This window comes from Cupressus sempervirens, chromosome 4 (assembly GCF_028749045.1).
Source record: "Cupressus sempervirens isolate cs-2001-9-10 chromosome 4, ASM2874904v1, whole genome shotgun sequence".
Lineage (NCBI taxonomy): Eukaryota > Viridiplantae > Streptophyta > Pinopsida > Cupressales > Cupressaceae > Cupressus > Cupressus sempervirens.
This window is the reverse complement of record NC_143121.1, coordinates 103,665,836-103,691,836: the sequence shown is the minus strand read 5'-3', so window position 1 is coordinate 103,691,836 and position 26,001 is coordinate 103,665,836. Positions and strand designations below refer to the sequence as shown.

The 26,001-nt window shown below is 29.2% G+C and overlaps 2 protein-coding genes across 2 annotated transcripts; both read right to left on the bottom strand.

Annotated features, from left to right (window-relative positions):
• Positions 1-7,974: 7,974 nt before the first annotated feature.
• LOC149560152 (uncharacterized) lies at positions 7,975-11,262 on the bottom strand. Its single transcript, XM_089827569.1, has 5 exons — positions 10,918-11,262; positions 10,636-10,790; positions 10,164-10,552; positions 9,027-9,866; positions 7,975-8,921 (listed from the first exon to the last, which is right to left on the bottom strand). Exons 1-5 carry the CDS (start codon positions 11,260-11,262, stop codon positions 7,975-7,977), a joined length of 2,676 nt encoding a protein of 891 aa, XP_089683695.1.
• A 195-nt stretch (positions 11,263-11,457) lies between these two features.
• On the bottom strand, positions 11,458-12,588 carry LOC149560151 (uncharacterized). The gene has a single exon (XM_089827568.1). The coding sequence runs from the start codon at positions 12,586-12,588 to the stop codon at positions 11,458-11,460; it is 1,131 nt and encodes a 376-aa protein (XP_089683694.1).
• Positions 12,589-26,001: the final 13,413 nt, after the last annotated feature.

Here is a 26,001-nt window from a genome sequence, read left to right as displayed (position 1 = left end):
GGTGGTGTGGCCCTTCGTCAGTGGTATCAGAGCAGTACTTCACTAGTGGTATCAGAGCAGACCGTCATTACATTCCATAGAGAAACAATTTTGCCAAACATTAGAATTTCTTTTTGCAACAAAATAGAAGGAAACTTATTTTCATTCCTATTTTCTTTAAAGATTTCTTTTTTCTCATGAATTATTCACAATGCTTTGTTCATAAAGAAATCTACCTCTATATAAATATAATATTTCTTTACATGTAAATTTTCTTTGAGAGTTTTTGAGATTTTTCTTCACATGTACATCTTTCTTGAGATTTTTTCATTTTACTTTTTTGTATTTTTATTTGTTTGTACTAGTGCTCTCTATAAAAAAAAAAAATGTTATTTTTTCTTGAAAATTAATTTAAACATTTTAAAAAACATTTTCAATTCAAAATAGAAAACTTCTACAATATTTTTCATCAATCTAAGATAAAATTATTTTAGACTATGCTAAAAGTAAATAATAAATATTTTTTGAGAAAATGTGCTCACAAATTTCACAATTTTATTCCAATTTAACTTAAATCAAATGTAAAAATATTACATTAAAAATATTCAGGATTGATGAACTTAAATGAAAGTTTGGCATTCCTATTTTCTTGATATTGCAAGCAGTTTCTATGAGATTGCCAACAACTTTTTCACAACAGAGCAACAAATTTTAAATAAGAGTACAATTTAGATTGGGAAATTGCAAAGGCAAAATCACCATTCTATTTCAACGCCAAGTCACCATTTTATTATAATTACCTATACAATTTTATCGTTTACATTTTTCATACAGACTAACCTAATTTTCTTAAAGTATTTTAAAATTGATTACAATGTTGAAAGCATTACTCTTACTATACTTGATTCCCTCTCCTTTTCTTCAACCACCACTTCATTGCAAATCTTTTAGTTGACCCACATTTTTTATCAAGATTTTGCATGTATAAATAATTTCATGGAAAAAATTTGATTATATAGAGAATATTTTAATGATGAAAATAAGAAGAGAGAGGAGAGATACATATCAAGAAATGTCTGCATAGAGAAATACAAACACAAATGAAAATGCAAAAACAAGCAAAAGATTCACTACCTCAACAAATGTATTTCAAGGATAAAAGTGAAAAAAGGATAAAATTGAAAAATAATGGTTCTTCAAGTTTGAGAAAAAATACCTTCAGTGAATTCTACTCATAGATTTTTATTTTATAGACAAAGTCCTAAAGAGAATTAAAAACTAGTTGTCACAATTAGAAACATGCATATTCTAAGATTAAATTAGAATCTTATAAATTGGTCATCACAATTAGAAACTTGCCAAAAAAATTGAAAAAAATGAAAGGAAATTAAATAACAGGAAACAGTTAAAAAATAATTGAAAATATATTTTCAGAGTAAGGGCTAACAATTTTCTAGCAAAAAATTTCAAAATCCAGAGCAAAGCTCCCACATATCAGCCTATCAGCCTAATAATATTATGAAAACATCAAAATTTTAACAACTTAAAATTATTAAAATTTAATGAAACTTAATTTTTTTTTCTATCATTCCTTAATCTTTTCAGAATAAACATCAAATTAAGGAATAATGAAATTCTTTTTATAATTACAAAATTAATATTTATATTATTAAAATAATTTATCTTAATTAGAAAAGTACATAATTTATGTGTTTAGTAAAATTTATACTATACCACTCAGGCCTGGAAGTCATATGAATTTTTTATGACGGTTTAGTCAATTTTTTGCGTTTAATTTTACATTTTAAAAATAATATTAGTTGTCATTTTTCACTAATTTAATAATTTAATGATGCTTTTAAATTGAAATAATTTATCAATATAATATAAGTAATAATTAGTAGCATTAAAAAAAAGATTTTTCTAAATACATATGTTTAATAAAATTATAAAAAATAATTATGAACTTTGTAATATATCTAAGATTAAGAAAGTTTCTAAAAGTATACTTCATACTAATAATTTAAATTGTATATTTTGTATGATTTTGTAATATATCTCAAGTTAAGAAAGTTTTTATATTTATGGATTCACACCAACATTTTAAATTACATAACCATAATAAGTCTTGACAGTAAATTAACAAATTTAAGTGTAATATTTACAATTTTGTAAAAATTTAACTTGTCATCCATACAGTCCAAGGCTTAAAACTAGAAAAATGGCCAATACGACCATCAAATTTCTAGGCTTGATACCACTCTAGATGTTCCTCTATTACATTATGTATAATCTGTCTCTTAAAATATCAGATAAATCAATCCCACCAAAAAGATGTGCAATACAAGTACCTCCATTTTCCCCACACCATTTCTAAGCTAATATGTGATTTGTTATCAATTTTAAATCTTTAGTGTTAATTTTTTTTATTTATTTTTTAATTCTATTATTATATTGAACTCATAATGTTTATCATATATATATTTATTATTGTATAATGTTTACGTTCAATATATATCATTAATATATTTAATACATATCATTTACATAATAAATCTATATTTTAATATAATAAATCTACATTTAAATATGATAAATCCATACTTTTATGTAATAAATGTATATATATCACTTGGTTGATCTTGACATGGTTGTATGATGCCCCTTCTCTGTTTGTATTTGTTTCTCTATTTTCACCCTTTCTATATTTAAAATATATGTTACTTAATTATTTTAACCTATATAAGCTAATAAATTTAAATCTGTATGATGGAAAACTTAACAAAATCATATAACTAAATATATATTGAGTTAACAATTATTTATACATGGAAACTTAGATATTAATAAATTTCAAAAAGTAAATATATTAATAAATTTGAAAAATTAATAAGATTATTGCTAGCAAATTTTATATTCAATTTATAATAATAAATTACTTTAAAACATTAGTAAAAATTCTATTAGAATTAATAAATTCATATGTTATTTAAATTTTGATATAATATGTTATTCTTTTAAGATTTATAATATTAGAATTATTATATTATTTAACTTTAAAATTATATATTCAATGTAATAATAGAATATTTTAAAGAAAGATAGTTTAAAATGATCTATATTTAATATATATTAGAAAATATTAATTAACAAATAATTATATTTACCAAAAAAATTAATTTAATAATACACACATAAAACAAAAAAAAAATAATCACAACTCATTTTTAAAACTCTATCACATAGTTAACATTAAAAAAATATTAATAAAAACCTATACTAGATAAAACATAAAGTAACTTTACCAAAACGTAATATACATGAAACTTAGGGTGCTTCCACACACTGGAAACATGACATAGGCCATCCATTCATCCCAAATGGCGGGGTTGGATACCCAACGCGATAGCCACAATAAGTTAGGTTTGCTTATTAACATGATTGTGCAATGTTTTGTCTCTTTCATAAAATTATTTAGTCTATTTGTATTGATAAATGATTGTAATTCTTATCTTTCAATTGACATAAATTAGATATGGCGAACGACAAGATGATGTGACATTGTCTCCTTCACTAATGTACAATCTATTAATTCTTTTGAGTGAGATACAACTAGCTATATATACATTATATATTTATATAATATATATACATATAGCCGAGAGATATCGAGGCTTTAATTTGCACATAAAAATATATATACTAAAAAATTAAAGCCTCGATATCTCTCGGCTATATGTATATATATTATATAAATATATAATGTATATATAGCTAGTAGCATCAGGAGGGGATGTTAAAAGAATAGGGACGGTTAATATTAGTTGAGTGTTAAGAATATGGTTTTTAGTTAATTTATTATTATGATTGGGATTCAATATCATTTAGAAGTTTATTAGGTTTAAGGTTATGATTCAATTTGGGTCAACCTTTAATCACTAATAGGGTGCACTTTATGCTAGGGTTATTATGTAATGAATTAATGAAAGGTTTAACATTTTAGTCTATTTAATAGAAAACCTATTGTTCAATTATTTTAAAAAATAGAAATAGAATGTAGGTGTTCATATCACATTAAAAATTAAATCAAACACTCATTTTATTAGTGTGTCATATGTGGAGTTATTAAGAGAATTTATGATGATACAACTTTTCCAAAAGTAAATTTTCAACTTAATTTACTATATAACATTAAGATTAAACATTTGGTCAAAAAAAACATTTTTCTTTATTTTTCTAGTCTACTATATCTAGATATAATTATTAATTATAGGATCTCTTTATTTATTTTTATTCTATCACTTGTAGATTTATTTTTTACTTATAGATTGTGTTTAATTTTTTTAGTCTATCACATATAGTTGATTGTGGTTTATAATTGTAGTTAAAATTAGTTTAGTGTTAATTATAGGGGGTTTAGTTGATTTAGTATTATGTTTAGGATTACTTACCATTTAAAAGTTTATTAGGTTTAAGGTTATGATTTTATTTGGGTCAATTTTATAATATGAACTTCTATAGTTCTTTTATGTGAAAGACCAATTTTTTAATTTGACAAATAGGTCTAATTTAATGTAGGTTTGGGGTTGTAGTTGCTTAGTTGAATACATAAAAAATGTATGTTTAATTTTATTCTTATTATATTTGTGTGTGTGTGTGTGTGTGTGTGTGTGTGTGTGTCTATATATATAATTGAAGTTTTATAAGATTATATAAAGAATAAAAATTAATTTAAGAATTAAATTTTAACCTAATTGAATGTATGGGTAAGTACTCAAAGTGGTTTTACATATTTCTATTTTTTGTCACAATGTTTTCCTTTTTTTTGAACCTCCTACTCTCTAGTCACCTCAAAATTGTGTTGTAATGAAAAGCATAAAAATATATTTTGATTCAATTTCAAATTAAAGACACACATAAAAATGTCAACAAAATATTAAGTGAACAAAAAGAAAGATTTTGAACCTAGTTTGGCTGGTTTTGAAATGGTTTCTCACCTAGTCTCCTTTTTTTGCTCTATATTTTTATTTCTAGAATATGAAGATGGCACACAACCTAGTGGTTCTAAGGTATATATAGTTTAGATATTTATATATTTTCCCTCGATATCCTTCTTTTGTGTGATCCCTCTGTACTCAAGCCACCTCCAAATTATGTTCTAATCAAAAGCATAACATTAGATTTTAAATGATTTTCAAATTAAAGTAACAGTTTAATTGTAAATCTTATTTATATTTTATATTTAAAAAATGATATTATTATTGTTTTCTATGGTGGATGAGTGTTTAATTGTAAATCTTATTTATAAGTTATATTTAAACAATAATTTTATTATTTCTAAGTTGTATAAAAAATAATCCATATCTTTTCAATACACTACTACCAACTATAATTATGAAATATAAGAAAAAAAGATACAGGTTTCAAATTCCACCCAAATGATAGTGTAACATATGCCACAAAACATAAACGTGATTGATTATGTATATATACTCCATTACTATGGTCTTCTCTATCGTCCATGGATCTGAATTGTAAGCATATTTGTAAACAACTCCAAACATTAAAAGTTACGATACAAACTAATTATTACGATGCAATGACCTTATAAAATAGTCACCAATGAGCATAGTATTACGGCCTTCATTCTCATTGTGATCATGTTGCACTTCTTCTAAATATTTTGGAAATTGAGATACTCGATTAAACATCTCGCGTATCTTATCCACAACAATCCGCATTCGCAAAATATCATTATCTGAAACATAATCTACTGACAATGTTGTAGATTCAAAATGTTGAATCATTTGGTAACAACATTGTAGCATAGACTTTTCACATTTATCGATTGGTGTTTAAGGTGAGCCATCTGAGTTTAAAGAAACAACGGGACTTGGTGTAATGATTTCAGATTCATTGTCTGAATAATCCATTTTTTTATCGTTCCTAAACATGGAAATATTTGAAGAGAGAATTATATTCTATTATTATTTACCAATTAAAGAAGAAAAGAAAAATATAATACAAATATAGGAGAACCCAAATGACAAGAAGGACAATAATATTCATATTGAGCTAGAGACATAGATGAAGGGACATTTAAAAAAAAAAAAAAAATTCAGATAAATGATTGTAACGTATAACATAGGTCAACTCAAAAGAAAACATATGTGAACTGAAAAGCCAAAGAAAAAATGCTAAAACCTCAAGAAATAAAGCATTATGATTGTATCAACAACTATTAAATAATATACATTTGTGACATATTCATATTCATAAGGTCATTTGTAGAACTATTAAATAATATTCATATTGAGTTTGAGACATAGGTGAGCTGAAAAGATAGCATATGTCAACTAAAAAGATAACAAAAAACTATTTCCATAATTAATGCAACTTCTATAATTTTCAATAATTAATTACAAATTCTAAAACAATTGAAAACATTTATGTAATTTATTAACGTGATGAAAAAAATGTTAGGACGTACCATACATCAAATTAGTACACCCAAAAGGATATAAATCATGTATTTGTGAAAATAAAATATTCATATAGAATATATGAATGTAAACTGATTTATTTTTAATAAACTTTATATATAATCCATATAAAGATAGTTGGAATGTTCAACAATTTTATACTAACATCAAAGTTACATTGTTTGCATAAAATAATAGATAGATAAATATTCTAGTTAGAATCACTATCATCATCAAATTGAACAATGTTTCGTTGAAACAAAATAGAGTCCGTAGGATCTAAAATATCGAACCAATAGAGATGTTCATAAGTTCTACGTCGCAAAGACCATGTGTTTGTAAGTCCTCGCCTTATTTTTTTAAAATCACAAGTAGTTTGTGTCCATGTTGGTATCTGCTCTGCAATAATCTTCCTTGTTCTTTCATGGATCGGTAGAGTCAGGAAGACCCCTTGAGGTCCCCATCTATCTACAACAACTTGATTCCACAAGGTGTGGTGTAATCCACTGAACTGCAATCTAAAAATTTGACCATGATAATGATAGTTTACTAGACTTTGAGTACTGGTTTGTGGAGACCGAAGTGTTTTTTCTAACCAAATTGGGCCATTTTCTGCAGAGTCCATTGGATAAGGAGATTGCTCTATCGAAACCTCTGTAGGAACAAAATAAAGCTCTGCAGGGTCACAGTCTTCACAACAAACCAAATATGAAAAATCAGGATCTTGGTAGAAGTGACCAAAATTTCTAAGAGCTGGGGGATAAAATTTCAACAACCCTGCTTCTAAAAGATTTCTTTTACAAAATAAATAATTTGTTCTTTCCTGAGTGTGTATTGTCTGAAGATCAAAGTGTTGATATGTGTCATCAACTTTAATCGTTCTTTGCCTCAACATTTTTTCCGTTTTACTATCTGAAAATAGAAATAAAAGTATTAAAGGAGAGAAATTATATTTTATATCTATTCTATAAATAATATTTATTGAAGCATGTTAAGTTCCCATAATGTACTAAATACAAATAATTGATGAACAACAATAATAAATTATTTAGGGGCAATCATATACTTTCCACATTCTTTTTTTTTGGGTAAATTTTTACCAACAGTTTTTTGTTATACAAAAGAAGAGAGAAAATATAAAAGAAGTACAATGTGCATTGAGAATGATGAAAATCAAAATAATATTTATTAAACCACATTAATTTCCAACAACATATTAAATACAAATAATTGACGAAAAAAAAAAATGAAAATATTGAATGGCAATTTTAAACTTTCAACATACATTTTTTTGGTAATTATTTACCAATAGTTTTTTGTTATACAAAATAATAAGTTATTTATAGAAGAAGTAAAAAGTGCATTAAGAACGACGAACATCAAAGTAGCAAGATATATGTTTTATTAATTTTTTGTCAAATTTTATTTTCTTTGCTCAAATAGTATAACTCCTATGTTTATAACATGTCTATATACAAATGCATATTATTTAACAGTTGTAGAAAAGATTTTATTAAACTATACAATCATGATGGGTTATTTCTAATGCCTTTAGCCTTTTTTCTTCAACTTTTCTTTTTTCTAATTGTTTTCCATTCTTCATCTTCTCGTAATGATCAAAAGAAAATGGTGGCATTATCCTCAGACCCTGCAGTGACTTTACACAGGAAATTGCAACAAATGTCATTCCCGTTCTTTCTCTTGGTCCAATATCAATTGTTGCTTTTTCAAGTGTCAAACCTTGTGATTTATGTATTGTCAATGCCCATGCTAGTCTCAAAGGCATTTGAGTGGTAGAACCTCTTTGTATAGCACTAACAGGTACTACTTTAGGGTGTTCATTATTGAATGGAAAGCCAAAGTAGGCATCAAATTTTACCATGACATATAATGGTAGTTGAGGTGGTCCACTACCTGGCTTGTAGACTATTTCCTCAACATAACCCAGAGCTCCATTTACAAGTCCTGCTTCTATCCACAAGTTTGATGTCAGCATAACTCTTGATTTCCTTGAAATCAATAATTCAATATCAAGTTCATTAGCACAATTATCATCTGCCGAACTATAATTTGACAACTTTTTAGCCATTACACGTGCAACTGGTTCTCGAAGGGAATGGAGTTTTCGTCGATTATGTTTGTGAACATTATCATTTGTAGAGAATAAATGAACATTGTTGTCAAAATCATCATTTACATTTTTTGGAATATTGCATGATGTACGTGACATTAGTAATTTCCAATCATCAATTGTTGGTTGAGCATCTCTAATATTTGTGAGCAACTGGCGGAACTTATTTTGATCTTGATTTTCTACCTCTTGTCTATAAACCTTTTCCAATGTAATCACAATCTTGAAATCTTGCCATAGTATTTTTGCACAGCTCCTACTGTCATATGCTACCCTATCTTTCACAGGAGGGAGTTGGCCAAGATCACCAACCAAAATCACTGAGATACCTAGAAAAACATAACAAATTTATTAGCAATTATGAAATAAAAATAATATTTACACTAATTTTATAGTTTTTGTACTACATCAATTATAATTTTTTTTTAGAATACCTCCAAAGTTAAGATGGGAGTTTTGAGGAAATGCTTGACGAAGTCTGGAGTCGATATTCTCAAGTAACTTCTCCCCAAGAAAGCTCATTTCATCTATTAAAATATATCTTATTTGACTTAGTTCTTCTTGGAAACTTGTCAAACGTGTTCCTTCCAACCGTCTAAAATCATTTACTTGAATCTTCAATTTGGAATGTACTGTTGAACCACCTATATTGTATGCAGCCACTCCTATTGGTGCTAGAATTAACAATGGACAATGCTCAGGGAATGCAGAATCTTTAAAAAATCTATTGATTGCACCAATCAAAAATGACTTTCCTGTACCAGCCATACCTTGAATTATCATATAAAGGGGTGTTTCATTATCACCACTATTATAGTGTGTTGCAATAATGTCAAATGCCCTTTTCTGCTTTTCACCCAATTTACCGCTATTAATTTCTTGTTCACATTGAAGATTTATAATGCATTCATTTTCTCTCATTCTACTAATAAAATTGATTGCATCTGAAGTATTTTCATCAGACCTATATTGCTCTGACCAACTATGTTGCCTATCCATGTCCCTTTTTCCTAGCATATCAACTTCAGAAATCTCCATCATTTGACCACGATTCATCCGTGAGATGATTTCCCATTCATGCTCTATAATGTTATGAGGACCCATTACATTGTTCTCACTTTGAGATTCATAACTGCCATAACTACTTTCTACATCCTCTCTTCTTACAACATGCCATGGAACATAATCTAGTGACTCCCAGTTTGAAACTATTTTGATATTATCATCACCAATATCAACTTGAATGTCACGGAATGGTTTATACAACAACAACTCTGAAAAGCAAAAATCAACAAACTTGTCTGATATACGTGGTGGAATAGAAATAAATTTTGGATAGACTCTGACAATTGCAACCTTTTTTCTACGCTCCCATTTATTATCTTTCTTCTTATTTTTATTATATATCCATGCTAGAGAGGCATCAATCAAATTGATGGAGTCCATGGAAATAGGTCTTCATATATATGAATCTATGAATGATTCTGTTTTCTTTTCAGTACAATCTTCATTCTTTGCCATAATAGGTTTGAATATTTTTCGGGAGACATTCAAATTAACAAATCTTCTACTGCATTCAACCAATGGAAGTTCTAGGAGCATGTGACATGTTTCCTGGGCTCCAACATCTCTTTCAATAATAGTTTCAGTTAAAATTTTTTTGTAGACTTTGGATGCAAAGTCATCAGGGTTTTCTATATCTGCCAACCGTGTCAACATTTGATGATAGGTCTCAAAACTTTTCTCTGCTTTGGATGCATACTTTGCAATATACTTAATAACAACATGTGCTGACAAAACTGGTTGCCAATCTATATTTGCTCTCCACAATTGCAAAATGTAACGATTATGTGAGTTGACTCTATCATTGTTCCTTTGAGGTTCAAACTTTCTTTCTCCAGATTCTGTGTCTATATACAATTTTGATGCATTTCTATTTATTGCCCAAGGAGCATTATACCTACAATTTAAGTAAAGCAAGTTACTACACAATAAATATTTCATTGGAATAGTTCTATCAAGGAGAGATGAAATAGATAGTACCTGCATGCAATTTTGCCCTTTTTCTTTCTGAGACATGCTCCCTCTTTACAGATTGTATGTCGTTGTACGGTATTCAATATTTCTTCATAATCATCATCCATGTTAATATCTAGTATTTGGCTTGTGTTTCTGAGACATGGATGTTGTGCAAAATTCTGAAATGGTTTGATGAAAACAAAGACTTTTAAATGGAGAAATTATTAGATGGGACTGAAAATATACGATAAATGAAATTATTTATTTACAAAAATATCTACATAATGAAACTCCGTGTAGAAATACCTGCATATTTTTTTCAATACTACATGCTCGTGGATTCCATGCATGCACAATATGATGGAAGAAAGATTCAGCTTCTTTTACCTGTTCTTCATTATGCCAATCTAACTTATCCATATTTGGAGCTCCTTGAAGCCACAAAAAACCATGTACATGTGGAGATCCCCTATGCTGCCATTCATATCTTGACCAAAAGTCTTTAACACTGAAGCCTTTCTCCAAAATTTCTTTACGAAACATTGTATGTCTGAGGTGCATGTAGTGTGCAACAATATGAGGATAGTCTATAACATTTTGTCTCCTCCACTTTTGTGCCTCCTTTGGATCTGATGGTTGAGTTCCAGGCATCAGTGCATGTAGATCAGACCAATAAAAATCAGCTACACTAAGTGTAAAGAAAATTGTGGGGGTCCCCAGTTGTTTCAACAAATCATATAATTTTGCCTGACTTTTTTTCCAATATGACCTTGTACCTCTTAAGGTTGTTCCAAAATGCATTAATTTATTAGCAAGGTGTGTGCCAGACAAATTTTCCATATGTTCTCATAACTCATCAATGGTCATTAGCAACTCTTCAATGTTTTGTTTTACGAAAACTAAACTGGAATTTTGTGCACGATGCCTCATTACCATGTTTTCCATGTAATATCTAAAACGGGGATGTCTACCAAAGCGATGATCCCTATACCGAATTAGATGCTTCACATATTCATGAAGGTATACTCTTCGTAGACGTGGCTCCAACCAATCACATTGTCCATTTGGAAACAATGTTGGAAAGGCCATGTCTATTAAACCTGGCGTTGTGTATTCATTCACTAGAAATGTACCTATATCTGGCCAGTCAATCAAACTCATAGTATCTATATTGGGGTTATTAATCCATGCATGTATGAGTTCCATTTCCTTTTGAAGATTTACTGGTCTTGTTGCCATTGATGTGGAATAATTAATGTTTGTATAATTAACCTCATCCATCTCATTTTGTAGACATATAATTTGTTTTGATTCATTGTCAACATCTACATGAACAATCTTTAGTCGATGGAATATATTACAATCATTATGCATTTGAATGTCATCCAATGCATGAGTATTTACATTAACATCGGTATAGAATTTGTCATTTTCAATTTTATACCTTAGAGCACGGTACACCCAATTTTTGTTAACTGTGAAGTCATAGTTTGTACCACACTGATCTGTTTTTCGAACTATTATTATGGGCAAGTCTTTTATTGGGCATGGTAGACTTTGATATACGTGCTCAATATTTTGTGGGAAACTTATTGTGTGTCCCTTGTATTTATATTGCCCCCCTATTGCATGTGTTACTTGCAGAATTGGACTTACACGTGCAATTAACATTTCTTCTACTTGAGTCAAATTTGCAAGTTCAGGTGGTTGGAAACCTGGGTCCATATTGTTTTCTAATGAGAATCTGTTATTTCCTTTTTCTTGCTGACATCGACTACAGATTGGACCTTCTTCTGTATGATTAACTTTAATGACAACATAACATTCCTGACACATGTAGCACATTGTAGGCATAACCAAATTATCGAATTTATCTCGAAAGAGTTTTTGAAGGTTTTGATAACTATTTCGGAATATTTCATTGGAGTTCCTCTCAGTCTCTATACCACAACCAACATCTTGATTTTGTTTACTCATGTTCTCATCCATAGAATTTAGTGGTGCAACACCTCTCAATATAAGATGATCATTTTAAGCCACTAATGCAGTTGTCAAACTATTATTATAGACTTGTGTTTCTTCTAATATTCTCTGTGCTCTTCTTCTAGCATTACGTTCCCTATCTTGTTGGTTGTGAATGAGATGTTTATTTTCCTTTTCAGCTTTATTTATTTCATCTATTCGTTGTCTTCTATAATCTTTATGATATTGTCTCCTACAATTCCTTCTACGCACATTTCGTTTTGCCACTTTTCCACTTTGTGTTCCTTCCAACACTCTTTGCTCCGCGTGTCCAACATTATGCTCATCTTGTTGAACACTAAAGTGAGTGCAATTATTTTGTTTTTGGCTTTCAGCTACCTCTCCATGTTCACATGACATATAGTCCATTTGATCTTGAGATATTTGAAGCATGTTGTTCTCTATAGAAGGAAAGTTAAAAGATGTAATTGAGAGTTGTTCATTTTCAACTTCTGATGTTCTGTATTGTTTAGAGATAGTTGGGCTACCTAAATTTCTTGTACTCCTTATCATTTTATGTTCATTATTTATTTCTATATCCATCATGTGTTGTCTTTTTCTAGCATATCTCTCTCTTCGTCTCTCATTATAGAGTAGACGTTGTTTCTCCTTTTCTGTATCATCCATATTTTCTTTTTGTCTACACCTATATTCTCTTTGATATTCTCTTTGATACTGTCTTCTCTCATCTTCAGACTGAAAATTGACATGTTTTGGTGGCATAGCTAAAAATCAATAAGCAAAGTACTGTTTAGACTATATCCCTTAGCTTTAATTTTCCTACAATTTCTAATACAATAGAGGACTACAAAATTTTAGACAAGTAAATATGATTTTAATGTATTTTCCAAAAAAAGCAGGAAGTATTAGCATATAAACTTTTCAAAATATCAATTAAAATAATTGTTCTAGTTATTCTTTTACATATAAATTGACAATATTTTATCTTTGTTACTATTATATTTCAATGATATAATCGGAATAAATTTTTCCCCCTTTTCTATTAAGCTGAATACCATCTATAAAATGAAATATATATAATGAGAAACATAATGAACTTTGTAATACAAAAGAAATTTTTTTTTTACATAAAGATTCTATTTAACTGATGTTAATTGGACAACACATGATTACAAAATTTTAACAAATAACTAATCTAGCAATATCATTTGAAGCATTAAATTATCAAAGTATGAAAAAAATACACATCGTCTTTAAAAGGATCGCATTGTATTAATCACACATGAAACCACTATTTAATAGTGATATTGTATGTAAAACATCATGTTATGATTAAGTTTAATACATTCCAAACAAATAAAGATGAGAAATATATTACAGAAACAAAAAATTGTAGTTTGTGTAAAATTATAAATTAGGCAATTAGAATATGCATAAAACATACATTATTTTAGAAAATAAATTGTTTCATCATTGGCATATAAAAGTAACTTTGTTGACATTATTTTTTCCTCTATAGAGAAAAGTGTCGTGCAAATGCACCAAAAACTTCTCTCAACATGTTTTTGTCAGGACCCAAGTGGTACTTGAGCTTCACAGTGACAGAGTTAACAATATTTTTTACACTTTTAATAGTATCCACTAAATCTGAACTTTGGGCCTGAAAATCACATATCATATTTTTTTCACCATCATAACATCAAAGTCCTCTTTCTGAATTTTCTTTCGCATTGACTTAGAGAATTGTTGAATGACCTGATCGGCAGAACACAATTCAGAAGAACTATCAAACAAATTACAACCCAAACCTTAGATGAACTTTTGTATCCCTGACATGGATATATCTGGCAAACTTTTTATTGTGTGCAATTTTTTATGACAATTCATCAGTGTTGATTTTCTCAAATTACACATCCTTAGCAATTCTTGAAGCGAGGATTTGCTATGAATAATACCAATTGAGACTAATTGATCAACATTCATTTCCTTCACTTTTTTTATGATTGGAATATCCTCATTTAAAAAATCAAGCTCTGCAAATATTGTTCATCAATCTCCCGTGCCACAAGCACCCTGTCTAGAACATTTTTATATTGTTTGACTGCCTTTCGAATCATGCAAATACCTAGCATTTCCAAATCATCTCTCCATTCTAGAAAAGCAGTGTGTATTCCATCCTCATTTTTTGTTTCTAAAAGTAACATTGTTTCTTTCTCTGGTGATAGAGAATGTTGCACGTATTCATATGATTGAACAATATGTGAATTGCGTGTATCTTTATCAATTTTTGGAGATTCATTTTGAAAATCTTGATCTTTCTTTAGATCATTAGAACTCACATTGTTGACCCCAACTTGAATAGGAGCCGAACAACCTTCATCCTCACCTATATTATCATCATTGATGATTAAATCATTTTTCACACCAGGATTTCCGTCTGAAATTATAGTTAGGTCCAATTTGACAATGTCTCTTACTAAATCCAATGCATTTGTAAAATTTTTGATATGATATTCAAACGTGTGATATACTGAGTGCATTGGAAGTAAAGTAAATGGCTTTTGGAGCCACTCTATTGACAACAATATCACATCCATTGTTCGATTTTCAATCAAAGTTTCTTCTGGAGAGTACCAATCTATCGGATCAATTTCGAGATTAGAAATATTATTTGTTTCATATAGTGGATGCAACCGATTCCCATCTTCTTATATGTCTTTTGCAATCTTATGAATTTTGCAGGATTGCATGAGATCCACTGATAATCGACAGTAGTCCCGTTTTCTTATTTGTTTCTCATTTACACAATTGGCCCAGTGGTCCTCTAAAGTAGGTTGGTGTTTGTAACTTTTCTCTACAATTGCAGATATCCTTCCTACTAGATCAAAGTTATATTGCACATCACCAATAGTATTAATTCGAAGATGAGCAACATCTATTTCTGCACTTTCTGCTACGTCAAGATCAGAACAAGAGTAATTACCAATAGTTATTGGGAATTCAAATAAATGCAAGGATTGATCTCCAATTTGTCTTGTTACTTGAACAATTTGTCTACGCAACTCCAATAGCAAGAGTTTATCAGAAGGGTAACGTGGCAACTTCCATGGATAACCATGGAAGCCAAACACCCTTATATAGGTAAAAGTTCGAAATTGGATAAACCAATTTTCATATTTTGCAATTTCATCAGCAACTTCATTGGATATTCTTCTTTCCAATTCATCATTAAGTTTTCGTACTATATTGAACGTGAAAGCATCGTTTACTCTACAAAAATGCTTTTCACTCTCGATAATTTCCAGTTGAGGGAAATAGTTGTAAACTCCTAGCTAAACCTCTCTGAACCTATCATTCTTATTTAGACCCAGGAATATATTCTGCATGGCCAATAAATACACCGAATAGGATGTCATATAGAATTTTTTGTTGTTAAGAACATCAATTAATTGTTCATGCAAAAAGTTGCTGATAATGGATGCCCAATCAAACTATTTTCTGTTCCAAATTTTGTGGATGAAATAAGGCATCCATGTCTGAAAATGAGTCGAGCCAGGACATCCAAAAACCCTGCTTAATAGAGTGATGTAATCTCTACCCTCTTCTATAAAATCAACCTTGTGCTGACCTCTGGCCAATTTTTTAACATTGGTACTCTATTGATGCATTAATTTATCATTTAGAAATCATCTTGCAATTGAATCAGATTGACAATAGTAATCATTGGCAACTTTCATGTCAACAATGGCATATTGGTCATGATGTGGAATACTGAATGCTTCTCTTACAAATTTAGGTGTATTATCTAGCAATGTTACACCCTGCAAATTTTTTACTTTCCTATCATATGCATCGTAATGTTGTGCACATGCCAAAACCAATTCAATAGATTGAAGAGAAATAGGAAATGCAACTGCTTCAACCAGTCCTGAAGTTCTCAATCTATTCTACAAAAGAGACATTCTGTCACCCCTTTTCATTCTATTTGAAAATTCCATTATATCAATGAACCCCAAATTTGTGTCTCCTATCTCTTGGTAAGCCGAATCAAACTTAGACTTTCGAAGATTCCTCGTAAATTTATACTTCATTGTGAACAATGTAAACTTTCTAACTTGAAAAAAAATATTTAAAAAAAAAAAATTAAACAAACCTAAGGAGAAACTGATGTTTCTATATATAAAGTTAAAAAAGAAAAAGAAACCTCTTGACACATACAAAATGAACAAATCAGCCATTTCTATTAGAAATGAAATATTTAATGACACAAAGTAGTGTAATAAAATATTAAAGCATGGAAATAAAATTGTAGGTAGACAATATAAAATAATTGATGCAAGAAATTTCTTATGGTACGAAGAAGTGTAATGAAAATGTAGGCATTCTAAATAAAAGATCTGTCTTTTAAAAAAGAGTTTATATTATGTCAAAGGTAATACAAGTTCAAATAAATATGGATCTCCACATAATTGAGACAATGTCATATTCTTTCTACTTTTTTAGTATCCATCTTTCGTTAACCCATTCATGGGCTCGACGTAACTGGGAATGAGAATATGCTTGAAGAGTCCGATTATGTGGAAAGAATATTTCAAATAATTTTTGGTGACTCAAAGGAGACATAAAACTATCTACAACAACACCTGTCCACCAACCATTATTTTCGAACACATCAGCAACCAAATCCACAGAAATATCTTGAGGTAGACTAACAACCAGAGGTAAAGGCCGAATATATGTAGAATATAATTCATCTATAGGATGCCCATGGGTCCATTCATATGATATAAAACTATTATATTCAATGATGAATTTAGGCCGCTGTGCATCGGCTACAATTAAAGTTTTTTTAAAAGTACGCTAACACATTACATAATCCTCAGTGGAAGGTTGAAATAGCAATGTATTGGTGATAAACACAGATCAAATGATCACATAAACATAATCAATGTTGCTGAGTAAAGAAGGTAGCTTGTGATTGGATCGCAATCGTGGGATACTTATGTGACTCTAGTAGCACATATCTATATACAAAATTAAAATGTAGATATAACTAAAGTTAGCCCATATTGACTCTTAGAGCACACATTATTAATACTTAGCACCCTAAAGTTTAGCTTTAAGTAGCATATTTGTATAATAAAATATTGTCTATCCTCTTCATATCTAGTACATGGTTTATAAGATATAACTACATAACACATATTAATAGTTTTCCATTAACTATTGTTTTTCAAATTGTGAATAATTTAGGTCTGTTTTTGAAGATTAACTCCTCCACATTTTCTACCTATCAAAAATATAGATAAAGATGTTGTTGGAGATATAATTTAAAATAAAAAAACCATTCTAAAATTTCACGCCAGATAATTTTATAAGATTATAAAATTATATAATCTTAAAATTTTAAAGATTATATTTTAACAATAACATATGTTCAATAATTCAGAAATTAAAAGGTGAGGTGGACAGGGGTGTCTCTTATGAGACTAGAATAGCACATATTTATATATATTTCCTTTTTTTATTGATTGACTTTACAATGTATCTTGACTCTATTGAATTGGTTTGTTGACCTAAATAGAAACACATAATAGAATATCCATATATTATAACACCATTAATTTTGAGATACATAATTTATTCAGTAAGAATTTTTTATTTTAGTATATAATTTAATATCTTGAATTAAGTTGTATATAACACCATTAATTTTGATATACATAATTTCCTCTTCCCAATATGTATCTTTCCCTTTTCCCTATCATCCTTTCTATCCCCTTCCTACCTCCATTTGCATCTATAATTATTTTAGGCATAACCATTCACAAATTTAAGCGCTATAGTTATTATAAACTATATATCCTTATAGCATATGTTGAATTTGTTAGAGAAAATTAAGCCCTAGATTTATCAGTTAACATGATTTATTGTAGCCTTAATATTTTGAGTATGTTAACATAATAGATAATGGTTTATGATTTTACAAAAAAATGATAACATAATACATAATGGTGTATGGTTTCCTATTCAAATATTAAACTTAAAGGACATGATCTTAGGAGAGATTATAATTGTTGATTTAAGATTATAAGTAGATTATTTATAAGTACTAAATTATTAATATAAAATGAAAGTTTATGTCTATAATTTCATGTTAGCAAATTTTATAAGATTATATTTTAACAAAAACATATGTTCAATAATTCAAAGATTAAAAGGTGAGGTGGATAGGGTGTCTCTTATGAGACTGGAATAGCACATATTTATATATATTCCCTTTTCTTATTGATTGACTTTTCAATGTATCTTGGCTCTATTCAATTAGTTTGTTGACCTAAATAGAAAGACACAATAGAATATCCATATAAAACGTTTAATCTATTATAATCTTTGCCTAGAAAGGTAGGTTAACAATGTAGGAGGGAATTAGTCTTCATTTACCAACTCCTATAGTTTATCCCCTTGTTATTCAACCTAAACTATCCATATAATATAACACCATTAATTTTGTGATACATAATTTATTCATTAAGATTTTTTATTTTAATATATAATTTACTATCTTGAATTAAGTTATATATAACACCATTAATTTTGAGATACATAATTTCCTCTTCCCAATCTTTATCTTTTCCTTTTCCTGATCATCCTTTCCATCCCTTCCTACCTCCATTTCTGACCTTAATAGAAACACATAATAGAATATCCATATATTATAACACCATTAATTTTTAGATACAACAACCCCTGTCCACCAACAATTATTTTTTAACACATCAACAACCAAATCCATAGAAATATCTTGAGGTAGACTAACAACCGGAGGTACAGGCTAAATATATGTAGAATATAATTCATTTATAGGATGCCCATGGGTCCATTTATCTGATATAAAACTATTATATTCAATGATGAACTTAGGCCTCTGTGCATTGGTGACATGTCCAATTATGGTCATAGGGAACCATGCTCCACTGAAACCCCCTTCATCGGAACACACTTCTACTTTCATCCCATAATGAAAATTCATGTTGTAGAGCTTAACCTTGAAATATTGTATAGACTATTAATTTGATAATTAAAACATTTCAATCTAATGATTCAAAAAAATTAGAAATAAATAAATAAATAAGCACAACTTGAACATTTAAACGAAATGGTAATAGGGAAAAAAAAACATATGTTCAATAATTCACATATAGTATTTTTTATGTAATTGAAGGATAATTTTTTTTTAAAGGTTGTGATTGGATCGCCTATTCTATTCTAATCTTTGCCTAGAAAGGTAGGTTAACAATGTAGGAGAGAATTAGTCTTCCTTTATCAACTCCTATAGTTTCTGCCCTTGTTACTCGACCTAAACTATCCATGTAAAATAACAGCATTAATTTTCAGATACATAATTTATTCATTAAGGTTATTTATTTTAGTATATAATTTAATATCTTGAATTAAGTTGTTTATAACACCATTATTTTTGAGTACCCCTACCTACCAAATGAAACATTGATGATAGTTTAGTTGTCTGGTGACCTTTTGATCTATATTTGATTAATATATAAATAAAAAATGACTAAACATTTCATTATTTCTAATAAATAAATATTATAAATTATTAATTAGATTGTATAATAATAAATTATCCATATAAACTATATATCCTTATAGCATATGTTGAATTTGTTAGAGAAAATTAAGCCCTAGATTTATCAGTTAACATGATTTATTGTAGACTTAATATTTTTAGTATGTTAACATAATAGATAATTGTGTATGGTTTTACAAAAACATGATAACATAATACATAATGGTGTATGGTTTTCTATTCAAATATTAAACTTAAAGGACATGATCTTAAGAGAGATTATAATTGTTGATTTAAGAATATAAGTAGATTATTTATAAGTAATGATTTTATAATATAAAATGAATGTTTATGTGTAAAATTTCACATTAGAAATTTATATAATATTATAAAATTATATAGCCATAAAATTTTAAAGATTATATTTGAACAAAGAAATATGCAAAGAATATAATTTAACAAAGACACATGTACAATAATTGATAGATTAAAAGGTGAGGTCAGGTGGACGGGGGTGTCTCTTATGAGACTGGAATACCAAAAAACTTTTTTCGTGGAATACCAAAAAATTTTTGTATGGTTTTCTATTCAAATATTAAACTTAAAGGACATGATCTTAGGAGAGATTATAATTGTTGATTTAAGATTATAAGTAGATTATTTTTAACTAATAAATTTATAATATAAAACTGAAAGTTTAAGTCTAAAATTTCATGTGTTCGAAAATTTTATAAGCGTATATTTTAACAAAAGCATATGTTCAATAATTCAAAGATTAAAAGATGAGGTGGACAGGGTGTCTCTTATGAGACTAGAATATCACATATTTATATATATTCCCTTTTTTTATTGATTGACTTTTCAATGTATCTTGGTTCTATTCAATTAGTTTGTTGACGTTAATAGAAAGACACAATAGGATATCCATATAAAATGTATAATTAAGTTGTATATCTTTAATTAAGTTGTATATAACACCATTAATTTTGAGTACCCCTACCTACCAAATGAAACATTGATGATAGTTTTGTTATGTGGTGGCCTTTTCATCTATATTTTGATTAATATATAAATTAAAAATGACTAAAGATTTCATTATTTGTTATAAATAAATATTATAAATTCTTAATTAGATTGTATAATAATACATTATCCATTTAAACTATATATCCTTATAGCATACTTTAAATTTGTTAGAGAAAATTATAGAGATGACTTCTTTTGATTATCCCAACCACCCTAACATAAAGTTGCATTATCTTAAAAATTCAATCGATAGTGTACTGGACTTATGGAAAAAATGAGGTCCTTTCAATATTTCTGAAGTAATGCTATTTTTGGCGTCAATATTTCTGAAGTAACGCTTTTCGAAATCCATGCTATTTTTGAGAGTAACACTGTCTTTGGTGTCAATGTTGTTCTTAAGTTTAATGTCACTATTCTTCACTAATTCTTGCTGAATCAGTTGTTCTTATTCAGGCACTTGCAAGGAGCTAGGCAGATTTACTAAGGTTTTATATACTTGTACGTTGGATAGTATTAAAGATATATTTTTATTCTTAGAAAAGAACCATTTAGTTAGTTCTCAGGAAAAGGAAGAGGTATTTATGTTGCCCAGATAGATCCAAAATCCTTCATTCCCACTCTATTTGGACATGCAAGTAAAAAATGTATTACAAAAAATTAGTAACAGGCATGGAGAAGATATGGAATCGTTCACAACACCCAAATCTGCCACCTTCCCAAATGCAATAAAAAGGTATCTCAGGGAATCTTCTAAGTTGTTTTTCTTATAGTTTCAATGTATGCATTAGAAAGAGTTTAGGTGTGAAAAGGGCACATGATTGGTTGTACTAACAGCATCCATTTTGGTTGCTACACGTTACGTTGGGGGTCCATAGCAACGTATATGGCTACGGTAGCAGCAAAGGCAAAAAGAAGACACAGAGGATGGGAGTAGTGGGTGTGGTGAGGCTTGGTGTAGCAGAAAAAATGTCTGTAAAATCCAACGCTTCCCAAAAGACTTTTTACATGGATTTTTGCTAAACTTTAAACACCTTTTTAGAAATGATCAGAAAAACATAATCAATGTTATAGCACAAATATCAAAATAGAGTGATGTTGAACACTAACCTTCACTATTCTAATCACTCCACCTTACCACATCCATAAATGAGTTTAAGGATAAATACCTATGTGCTCGATGCCCAGATCCATAGCAATGTGCTCGATGCCCAAATCCCCACCAATGTCCACCCGCTGACTTTCCCTCCAATTCCAACAGCACTCAACTTTTTCAAGAACAAATTTAAAATTAGTTTGAACAAAGTGTGGATAACATGTAAGTACAAAATGAATAGAAAGCAAAAAGCAGGAATGAAGAAAACTGAAATGAAGAACTAACTCTGTTATTTGCAGATTGTAAGGAATGCAAAGAACTAATGCTGTGCAGTTAGAAAAATGTAATTATAAACGAAGAGACAATTATAGAATATGGTTACTTCTGTGATGTGGATCTTATCGCTACGAACGAGGATGGTTCCAGTTATTGACAGTGTTGTAATTAGCATGTAATGTACATAATCATAGGACCATCTCAACATCTTTCACCGTTAGATTTCCCCGTAATTTTCACTCCACCACTCGCTAAATTAATGCCTATATAAGAATAGCTTGCAACTTGCTTGACACTCGGCAAGCAGCATATTCTCTCCTGGACTATCGCCACTACTATAGTATATAGTAGTGGCGATATGTTATCTGCTCGGCTAATAAATATATCCAAATTTAATTGTTAATATGTTATTTGCTCGGCAAATTTGTTAATATGTTATCCTAATTTGCTATTATTTCTTTTTTTAATATGTTAATTTATGGCGATGGTTGCACGGATTGGGAGGGGGTCTCGTATGACACTGAAGTAGCCTCTAGGCTAAAGCCTCTCGGCTAACTATGGCTATGCGAGACCATGAGTACAAAATATTAGGTGTTCTTAATTTTTTTTGAAAAATCACTTATTCCACATATAAGTGATGAATAGGATTTAAAATTGTCTATGTTCAAAAAGTTCTCCTAACATTTAGTCATTAAGATTTTTTTTTGGTTTAACCTCAAAAGTTTAAATTTATAATTCGTTCATTCTCAATATAAGAAACTTAATTACTATAATTCAAAGAGTAATAACCAAATCTTATTATATAAAACATCCTTTAAAATATAATTTGAAATTATACACATTAATTTATTTATTATTTTAGAACAAAAATAAGAATTGAAATAAAACATTAAACATATATTTTGTTTTGTTTCAGCTCGTTCATAACAATCGCTCTGCAGATATCGAATTGAAATTGAAATATATGCGACACAATCTGATCTTTGCCGTCCACAATCGAATCACATGGATTGTTCTAGCGGAGTATGTTGACTTCAAATATTCTTTCTGTCACCCATTTTCTTAAAATAATATAAAAGTTGAAGGAGACATGTAGAAGCGTCATTTGAGGACGGATAATTGTACGGTCTAATATAAATACTGCTGAATTTCAGTGTTGCAAAAGACAGCTTGGACTTCTTGACAGTTCATTCGATTTGTGGTTTCTTAACAGATCTGATTTGATCTCGAGAGGAGTTAATTTTATCAGAGGTACCGATGGGGGATGCGGCTCCTAATACTTCAAGTAGTTTTGAATCCAAGACCTCTTCCATGATAGGCTCACAAATTACTGTTGTGTTCCTGACTCTCGCCTACATTACATTCAAAATTAATAGAGTAGTAAATGTAGATAATTAATTTATAATATAATTTATCAAAAACTTCAAAAATTATTTGAAGAAACTTATAGATATTTATCATAGAATTAACATCATATATTTCTATTTCTTAGTCATATTTTATGTTTATTTGTAACAACATTAGCTATTGGTAAGAGGACTAGCATTCCGTAAGATATGACATCGTCAAAAGCATGTCTACTTTTTCTTCTTCCTCCTCCTCTCCCTTTTCCCCATCTTCTCTCATCTTTATTCCATTGTCTTCATATCTACTTCTATCTTCCAATCACATTCTATTTTCTTCTCTACTTCTATCTTCCTATCTTCTAATCTTCCATTTTTGCTCAATTAACCTGACCCATTGAGTCTCTTGTTGTTGTATTACGCACTATTTTAAATAAAATAATATAAAGATTTAAGGAGGCGTGCAAAGTACTCATGTGAGAGTAGTTTATATCACGGTGTAATACAAAATGCGGCTTCAAAATGCGGGCTCGTTGAAAGTGCATTTGATTCATAATTTCTAAATTTATTTTATTTGGAGAAAGCTTATTTGGTGAAAGCTTATTTTTACGCGTATTTGAAATGAATGACGTCGATGTTAATATCAATGATCGAAAACATGACAGAGTGCAAGACGATCAAACCAGTCTTAACCATTCAATACTTAGATTAAACCTCTGATTTTGCGTCTCTTCTGTGTCTTATGCATAGTCTTTAAGCTCATATTTATAAAATCTGAAATAGGGGAAAAAAGAAAAGGAGAACACACATAAAAAAATTTACACATACTTTTGACATAGAAACACATCAATATTGTTCTTTCATATTGCAGGCTGCTATACTTTATATTATATTCAGCAGCTTATTGAAATAATACAAGTCTTCTTTTATAGAATGCAGAGTCTTCATAGACTCTCTTATGCAATAAGTTTAGCAGACTCATTGAACATAAAGTAATTGTTTTAAACTCAAACCAAACTATAACATGGTAGCAGCTAATTAAATCGAATTTGTGCATGACAAGTCACCGGTCCATGCAAATTAATAAAGAACTGTGGTAAGGATGACATAACTGTGACTCAAGCATTAGTTATCTCAATGCTCTACCTTGATGCCGATACTCACACTTTCATCTCAAGACATTCAAATTTGAATCATGAATCTCATAATTGAAAATTTCTATCACTAGAGTCTTATAGATTCACACAGTACTTCTAATAAAATTCAACCATTTATTTATATATTTCTTTCTATGAGAGCTCTTAGACTCAGTTTCCCTTCCTTTATCTAACATAGAGAAGCCTCATAACACTTTCATATGTTAATCAAAACAAGTAGCCATCAACTACTTCACTCAAATTTCTGAACTGTGATCCACTATTATCACTTTTTACATGCAAACTTCGAGGTTTGTACAAACATTTCAACATTTTTGTCACCTTTTGCTGGTACGGTCCATCAATCCACCCATAATCAATGTGCATACAACTTTTTCTAGATAGGCCACTGCAACCTCTATTCCAACATGTTTTTTCACTGATTCTTCATCCCACAAATCTGAAAAGGGTGAGGATCCCAACATTTATATGCTAGATGTCATTCCCTATGAAAATTGGAACATGAAATGCATTCCTTACTTTGAACTGGTTTGTTTTAACCTACAAACCTAGAAATGTCAAGTTTCTCTATTTTACCCAATTGTAGACCTTCAAATTTAGGCCTCTAAATGGGTTGGATGGGCTACTTCATCCCTTTACCATGCTTTCCTAATCTTTTTCCTTTAAAACCCATGTTTTGCATAATCTTTAGCCTAATATTACTTCTAACTCAACTTTTATAATTATCATACAAATTGCATCCATGCCTACATTTGTGCACTTGCCTTGATCTTCAACCTCTTTACCTAAAGAAACTTTGACTATATCATCTATATTGAATGGACATAGATAATTTGTATTATATGCAACATCACAAAATAATGGCTTCGATTTCAAGATCTCATTACCTTTTTGCAAAATATTTAACTTCTTATGCAAATATTT